This window comes from Pteropus vampyrus, unplaced genomic scaffold (genome assembly GCF_000151845.1).
Source record: "Pteropus vampyrus isolate Shadow unplaced genomic scaffold, Pvam_2.0 Scaffold26, whole genome shotgun sequence".
NCBI lineage: Eukaryota > Metazoa > Chordata > Mammalia > Chiroptera > Pteropodidae > Pteropus > Pteropus vampyrus.
Genome location: NW_011888807.1, coordinates 566,134 through 575,322, shown reverse-complemented (window position 1 = coordinate 575,322; position 9,189 = coordinate 566,134). Strand labels below are relative to the sequence as shown.

The 9,189-nt window shown below is 33.6% G+C and overlaps 1 protein-coding gene across 1 annotated transcript in view; it reads left to right on the top strand.

Annotated features, from left to right (window-relative positions):
• Positions 1–9,189, top strand: part of EPHA6 (EPH receptor A6) — an 841,299-nt gene that overhangs the window by 551,474 nt on the left and 280,636 nt on the right. Inside the window, 1 exon segment of the mRNA XM_011356398.2 lies at positions 4,889–5,051. Within this exon segment, the coding sequence (XP_011354700.1) occupies positions 4,889–5,051 (163 nt within the window).

Below are 9,189 nucleotides of genomic sequence, written 5' to 3'. Positions count from 1 at the left end.
GAATCTAAAAAACAAACAAAACAGAAACAAACTGCTAGGCAAAAAGAACATTTTGATGATTGCCAGATTTGGAGAGGGGAGGCGGTGAAGTAATGCGTGAAAAAAGGGAAGGAGTTAAATGTACAGATTACCAGTTATAAAAACAGTCACAAGGATATAAAGTACAGCATAGGGAATATAGTCGATAATAACATAATAACTATGTATGGCATCAGATAGTTACTAGACTTATTGGGGTGATCATTTCATAAGTTTTATAAATGTCTAACCATCATGCTATGCACCTGAAACTAATATAATATTGACTGTCAACAATAATTGAAAAAAAAATTTTGCTCAGTAAAGAAAATCAGAGGTCCTTTCAGGTTGAGATTTTTTATTCTGGAGGTAGGACAGGGTCAGCATGCTCAGGAAGGGAAGGTCCAGCCCAGCTTCTCCAGTCTCCCAGTGCATTCTTAGCCCCAATCTAAAGAATCATATATCCAAAAAGATTTACAGTTGACCCTTGAACAATGCGGGGGCTTGAAGCGCTGACCTTCGGGCTGTCGAAAATCCTTGTATATCTTTTGAGTCTCCAAAAACTTAACTACAGCTTTTCCTTGGTAAATGAGGGGGATTGATTCCAGGCCCCCGCAGGTGCAAAAATCCAGGGATACTCAGGTCTCTTATATAAAATGATATAGAACAATATGTAAAGTCAGCTCTCTGTATATGAGCATTCCCAACTGCAGATTGAAAATACTGTTTTCAATTCATCATTGGTTGAATCCATGATGCCAAACTCAGGGATATGACGGCTGTCTGAATATTTACCAAAAAATATTTGAATGTAAGTGGACCTGCGCAGTTCAAACTCATGTTGTTCAAGAATCCGCTGTACTGACAATGAGTTAAACATAAAATGCAACAAGTTAAAGACAACATAACACAAAAAAGTATAAAAAAGAAATAATTTATAGTAAAAGCAAATGCTAAATGTCGTAGAAAACAAAGAATTAGAAAGAGAAACAAAGCTAAAAGTTGAAAATTTGATAAGGAAAATACAAAAATAAATAATATTAGAAATGAGAGGTGGATTTTGCTATGGTTTTAGAAAAGATGAGAAATAGAGCTTTATAAACAATGGAATGTTTTACCTAGCAAAGTAGAGGATACATGTGCCATAAAACTAGCAATTCCATTAAGGCACAAACTGCAGAAAGCCTCACACACATCCTATTCAAGCCTGTTTAGAATTCAGTCTGCCAGGATGAATAAAGAGATCTAGATGGCTCTGTGGCAAAGCCTCTACCTGGTGGCAGCTGCTTTGAATAGAAGTTGATATGTCAGCAGAAAGACGATTAGCCAAAATTCTGGGACAATTGTGCCCCATGCTTATCATGAATAAGTGCTAATTTGGTTTCCCAAAAGCTTGGAAACACCAGGAGGAGAGAGGGCTGCTGTACGACGAAAGAGGAACTTTTCATGACTGGTGCTTTCTGAGCCATCCCCGTCCATGACATGCTCAGTGATGGCAAGACATATGACAAGGCAGCAGCCACCACGCTGCTGAGATTTAGGCTGAGGAGCCATGTGAACACACTTCCTACCTGAGTGAGGATTTTTATTCCAAGGATGTAGCTACAGCAAAAATGCAAAAAGCTTTTTGCAGAAGATGTCCTTTACTCCCTATAACTTTGCTGAGTAAGAAATTACTATTTAGCTGTATTTCAATGAAGCAAAAAAGCCATAATAATATGTAATTATTATGAGGCCAGTCTAAGTAAATTTTTAAATCTGTATCTTCTCCCTTTGAGGATAAGACTAAATTCTTTTTTTAGGGCTGTAAAATTTTTCTCACAGTCATCATTTCATATTGTGAAATAGCACTCAAAATTCACCATTATTGTTATGTTTCAGAAAATTCTGTGAAAGGTGGAATATTCTCCTGTCGTATGTGAGATTCGGCAATCTAAAAGGTTTTGCAAATTTCTACCAGAAACAATATCATCCCTTCTACTAGTATACTTTTTTCCCCACAATATGTGTGTTAAGCCCCTAATTATAAAGGCTTGATCTCAGAAAGCTCTTTTTTTTTTAGCCCTTAACAGATAATTACTGCCATCAGTGATATTATAGACTTTATGTCCTTTGATTTTATGCTGGGTAGGTACTTACCTTCTAATCTCAAAACTACTTAGAGATAAATATAAGTTGCAATTCATCTGTTTTGCCTTTTTAATTTAAAATTTGCTGCTATTAACTCATTTTTCTTTGTATTTCATGTTTAATAAACAGTTCTATTATTGGTGGTATTGGTGGCAAATTCAATTCTTCAGCTAGACGCAGAATAACCATGTAGCATATAAAATTCTGACAAATCCATAAAGTTTGAAAATGATCTTTAAAATAAGGATTTTATCTCAAAAAGTAGGTTAAGGGAAATAATTTTCATTGTTCTAAATCTTAAAGCATCACAAGCAAATAAATGCAGTTTGACACATTTTATATATGTGGAGATTTTTATAACTTCATTTGTTAGTTTGGAAGATCTCCTGAACAACACAGATTTTTAGACAAAGGCTAAATAAAATCTTTTTTTATTATTGAATTTACTGGAGTGACATTTGTTAATAAAATTATATAGGTTTCAAGTATACAATTCAATTACACATCATATGTATATTGCATAGTGTGTTCACCACCCAAAGTTAAATTTCCTTCCATCACCATATATTTCATCCCCTTTACCTTGATCGACCTCACCCATTCCCCCCTTCCCTCTGGTAACCACTAAACTATTACCCATATTCATGAGTCTCTTTGTCTTGTTAGTTTCTTGCTTTCAGTTTTATATGCCACATATAAGTGAAATCATATGGTTCACAACTTTTTCTGGCTGACTTATTTCAATTAGCATGAAAATCTCAAGATTCATCCATCTTGTCACAAATAGTAGTATTTCATCTTTTCTTATGGCTGAGTAATATTCCATTGTGTGTATGTACCACATCTTCTTTAGCCAATCATCTATCGAGGAAGACTTCAGCTGTTTCCATGTCTTGGCCACCATGAATAATGCTGCTGTGAACATTAGGGTGCACATATCTTTATGGATAAATGTTTTCAAATTTTGGGGGTAAATACCCAGAGGAGAGATTGCTGGGTCATATGTTAATTCTATTATTAGTTTTTTGAGGAGCCTCCATCCTGTTTTCCACAGTGGCTGTACCAATTTACATTCCCACCAGCAGTGTATGAGGGTTCCTTTTTCCCCACAACCTCTCCAGCACTTGTTGTTACTTGTCCTGTTGATGATAGCCATTCTAATAGGTGTGAGATGTATCTCATTATGGTTTTGATTTATATTTCTCTAATGGTTAGTAAAGTTGAGCATCTTTTCATATGTCTGTTGGCTGTTTGTATGTCTTCTAGGGAGAAGTGTCTGTTTAGGTCCTCTGCCCATTTTTTAATTGGATTGTTTGTTTGCTTGTTTTTTATTGTTGTTTTGTATGAGTTCTTTGCATATTTTGGATATTAGCCCCTTATCAGAGACTTTGGTTGTGAATGTCTCCTCTCATTTAGTTGGTTGCCTCTTTGTCTCGTTGATGGTTTGTTTTGCTGTGCAAAATCTTTTTAGTTTGATATAATCCCCTTCATTTACTAAATGAAATCTTGATAGGAATATTAGAGGTAGAATTTAAGCATAAAATGAGTGATTCAATTAATGACCTTGAAAGTCACTTTCATGCCTGAGAATCTCATCTTTAGATTTATAATGAGAATGGTGGCTAATTAACTTAAGGACTTTGTGGCCTAATTAGACTTATGAATTTAGAAGAGTTCATACGAATACAATTTTTTGCAGATATCCTATTAAAATAACATTATAAAGCTATTGAACAATAACACTACACAAAAACTGTTAAGTTTAATTTGTCACATCATTAGCATATTATTTATAGTCACTTACATGCACAGGTAAAATGAATTATCATGTTTTGAGGTGGTAGGCAAGAGAGCTCACTGAAAAGATGGGGACAGATTAGATCATTCAGTTACCTGCAGCAAATCCATTTCCCATTAGTGAGGAAAGGTGGTTTGGCAGCTAACTGCAGGTGACTGGAAACCAAGCCTCCAATCCTATCTCTGGATTCCACAGGCGTGGGTAAGTCCTACATGCCTTTCTATGTCTTTGATCCTCCTTAATGGACACCCTATTTTTAAATATACCTCAAATCACTATGTAACTTGTACATCTTTAAATACAAACTGTGGTATCTGGGGGAGGAATCAATTCTCCCTCCAGTAAAAATTTTTTATTGTTTTATGTATTCAGTTGACTCGTTATTACTACGGAGGAATCACTGAGTTTCAGAACAAAGCAACTGATTTGGGTTAAAAGATTTCAAACTTTAAAAACCAATTAATTTATTTTTCCTTTTACCCACAGGTCTACCCACGGATAGCGCCGGCATTTTGGCACTACCTGCGGGTAGAAGTGAGTAGCGGGTCCTTGAATTCTCCCACCCTTGCTCTTTGCTCTCTGCTGGTGTGGTGTGATCTGATCTGATTTGCCCATTTTGTTCAAGATGCAGCTGCCGTTCCATGTAAACATGCTTTCACACCACCACCATTCCTCAGAGTTGGATCAGAAATCCAAACCACCAAAAATACAAGTGCAGTTTATATAAGATTGATCATCTTTCTTAATAAATTTCCAAATCAAAACCATATCATATGCATCCTAATGATAAGTAACTAAATGCTAAATTATGGAAAACCATGCTTACTCCTATTCAATGCTTTTGATATTCTGAGCATAATTCCTCAGCTTAATTTTGGAATGTCTCTAGGAAAAAGTAGAATAACTTTGCTTCATTTCCATTCTCTTCTTTTTTGTCCCCAGGAGCATGAGCAGCTCACCTATTCCTCCACGAGATCCAAGGCCCCCAGTGTCATCATCACAGGTCTCAAGCCAGCAACCAAGTACATATTTCATATCCGAGTAAGGACTACAACAGGATACAGTGGCTACAGTCAGAAGTTTGAATTTGAAACAGGAGATGAAAGTAAGTTTTACAAAAATATATAAAATAAGATGATAATTTAGTATCATTTTGTTAGTTAAAATTCATTGGCCTCATAGTTAAAAATCTAATGTCTCAGATTTTTAATAGTCTTACCGAACAGAACTCTGTTCTTGTAAATAGTCATGCAGTCATTTCAGTTAATATTTTGTTGTTATCATTAAATAGTTCCAAAATGCCTTGCACTACCACAATTGTAATGTGGCCCAAATTTATCTCTTTATGCAGAATTCATCATTTATCCTATAACATAGAAAGTCTCAGTGAGTGGTGTTAGCCTAATTGTTCACGAGTGTTGGCATCATAATATGATAGTAATGAAAACTTGGAAGAAAATAAAGCCATGAACAAAAAATTTTAGCAGCTAGTTCAAAATTATACAGCTTTGGCTTGTTATTTCAGTTACATTCATAAAAACAATGGTCAGGAGACAGACTCCACTGAAATGTACATTATAAGTTTAAATATAGATGCATGGGCTTAATTAGAAACTCAAATTAATTCCACAGCCTCAACACGCTGAAAACTAAAAGGGGAGATTAAAGGAGTGAAGTGTTCCAACATCATGTAATATAGGCTTTGAAATGCCTTACTTATTCTAAACTCAGCTCTACCATTGAATTCTGTTTTGGCTTTATATCCATCTTACTGCTATCTTTGTAAGGATATCTTTTGAAATGTACATAATTAGAAAAATGTCCAAATAGTTAATTATAATGATATTCTCTTCCCATCATTGATAAAATACCTGTATTCATATAAAAATTCAAGAATAGAAAATTATTGTAAAACCCTTTATGAATAACGGTAATGACAGCTACCATTTATTGAGCCTCTAAAAAATGCCAGAAATAATGTATTTACATGTATTATCTCATTTAAACCTCTTAACATTCAATGAGACAAATATTATTTCCCTAATTTTACTTATGAGAAAAAAAAAAAAGCCTAGAAATGTTGTCATTTGTCCAGATTCACGCAGCTGGTAAGAAACTAAGCTAAAACTTGAGGGCTGTCTGTATTATTAACTACATCATCCTGCCAAGTCCTTTCATTTGAATTATTATAAATGCTAGTGGTAAGACCATTAAATAAGCCATAGTTCTCCTATTTATCACTCCCTCAAAGTGAAGCTACTTGTGTTTCAGATTCTGTGATGGAATGAGTGTTTTGTTTATTTTTACATTGATGAACAATATTGATTCATAGAGACTCTTTCATTACAGCTATATCTAACAAAAAAGTGAAAAAATACTGATGTATTTAAGAAAGAAACAGTTTAGGGAGAGAGTAAACTAATGAATAAAAAGAATACTTATAACCAAATGTTTAATATCAGCAATAGTCATTTATAATCCTGCCGGAGACTATTGTTTTTTAAGCGAGAGATTATTGGGAATAGAGTGTAATTATAACAAAACATAACTCCATAATCAAAAACAATATAAAAACATTCAAAGTGTTTCTGCTTTATCCTGTTAACTATTTTCTTCCTGACCACATTTCAAGACTTAGCCTAGGCACAAAGCCAAAAATTCAATTCAAGGAAAGTTTGGTCCAGGGAAAAGTCACATCAAGGAAAGTTTGGTCCAGGGAAAAGTCACATCATTGTCTTGTCAAGACTATTTATTGCATCCCTGCACCTCAGCTCTCTTACTTTATTTCACAGATGAAGAAATTTATCTAACTTTTTAAAAGTATGATATTTAAGTATTACATCATTAAGTTAGAAATGCACTCTCAGACAAACTTAAAGCACTAAATCTAGATAAGTTATTTGTGTTCATCTAGGACTTCTAAAAAGGTAAGCTAGTCTAGTAAGAAAACAATAAGTTTTGATCTAAATATGAAAAATTTGATTTGGTTTCAACTCTAAGTTTCAACTCACACTTTCAGGACTAGAATTCTTTCAGATTTGTTATATAAAAGAAAACAACTTTGAAATTTCTTAGCAGACGGGTTCCATGTTCACCAATGGCCCAGTGCAATATTTATTTATTTGGCAAAAAACATGTAGGACACTTAATATGTGCCATAATCTGAGAATAAAAATAATAATAATAGCTACAACTTTTACCTTTACATAATTTATACTCTAGATTTGTGGGAGGAAAATAAAAAAATTAAATAAAAAAATACAACATTGGATGGCAACTACTATCATAAAGATATGCAAAAGGTACTATGAGAGTATAGAGAAGAGGCCCTAATTCAGCACAAATCGTTCATGAAAAGTTTCTGTAGGTTGAGAAGTAGAGGCTCATTCTTGAAAGTGGAGTAGTAAAAGAATAGCAAAAACACTAAGGTCTGAGACAGCATGAAAAATTAAGGAAGAGCAAATAATTTGGCATGGCTGCAGTGAGGAGATATGAAAGGTAAAATGGTGGGAGCTAAAAAGCAAGATTATACAGAGACCAAAATGAAGGCTCTCTTCTGGCCCTATTAAGAATATTGGGCCTTATGGAGATATCAAAGATCCACAGGAAGATTTTAATTAGAGAGTAACATGACCAGTAACAGGTATAAGAATCAATGCTGAGTAACTTACACAAATTATTATTTTAATTCTGGCAAGATTATATCTCTTTTTAGAAATTTAAGTAGCTTTACCAAAATCTGATATCCAATGAGTAAAGTGCAGGATTAGAACTCTAGAATATCAACAGCAGACAGCAAAAACCATGTTCTGAATTACTGATTTGTAAATGTCATGAAAGTGACTTTTATTAGACCCTTGAGAGCCAAAATGTCTGAGAGGAATCTGAAAAATATGTTTGTCTAAACCTGGAGTTTGGGTACATAGAATGGCTCCCAAGTCAATTTATAGCCTAAGGGAAAGTCATTTAAAGGAACCGTTTTTCATCCAGTTAGCTTTAAATTGCAGTTTCAAAGCATGCTGTTTATATCCAGAAGAGAATTTCAATGAATAATGTCATAGTAGGATATGGATAGGTTTAGTATAAATTCAAGAATATAAGGATATGAATCCCAATTTATAGCCTCAGTCTTTTTCTCTTCAATCCCCTTTGCTCATCTTTAAATTTTTATAGCTTTTATTTCTCAAGTAATGCCTGAACTATTGTAATGTCAACTTTATTATTGTTATATCTTGTGTATTCTGCTTAACTACTTTTATATGTATGCATAGAGATGGGGAGTGAGTTGGGGAGGAGGGATTAGGTACTGTCTCATAAGATGGCCTGGTTCAAATATTTTTAAATAAGCAAAATGAAATAATTTACAATTTAATTCTCTTTAGCCATATCTATTTTACTTCCTTCAACTTTTAGTTTGCTAACAACCAATAAGACAATAATAATATAAAATAATTTATTTTAAAATTTGTGATGTTCTTAACCAACTACTTGTGCTCTAAAACATAGTGACATCTGAAGAACAATCATGGTGACCGCTTGCTCTTCCAGACCAGTAGTTGAATTTTTTTTTCCCAGAGTCTGAATATACTAGTGGAAACTGGATAATAAATGTAAAGGTTACTAATTATAATTGCTAACATTATCAAAAGAGCCACAAAACTAGAGCCATTGGTTTCCTCTCTCATTCTCATTACATAAGTATATATGGAGATAGAGGTAAGTAGGTAGGTAGGTAGGTAGGTAGATAGGTAGGTAGGTAGATGATAGATGATGATAGATTAGATAGATAGATAGATAGATGATAGATAGATAGATAGATAGATAGATAGATAGATAGATAGATAGATAGATAGATATTTACTCATTTATAATCAGAAAAGACTTTCCTTTTGTGTTTTAATGCTTACTGGTATTTCATATTTGTGCTAATCTCTTGCTAGACTGAGTGTATAGATACATATTATGTCCACTAACAGCAATTTCCAAGTGCCTATTATGTACTGGATATTTTATTAGGTACTATAATTGATTCTCCTTACTTTCTTAGAAATTAACAAAATTACAATAAACTACAGAATCAATTGTAAGAAAACAAGAATATATAAATATTCTATGTAGATCTGAAAAGATAGATCAAAGATAGATGTTAGTTAGAAGTTGTCTAATATAAAAATGTTCTCAGAATGAATATAAAATTTATATTATGCCCCAAAGTATCACACACACGCACACACGTTAAGTAT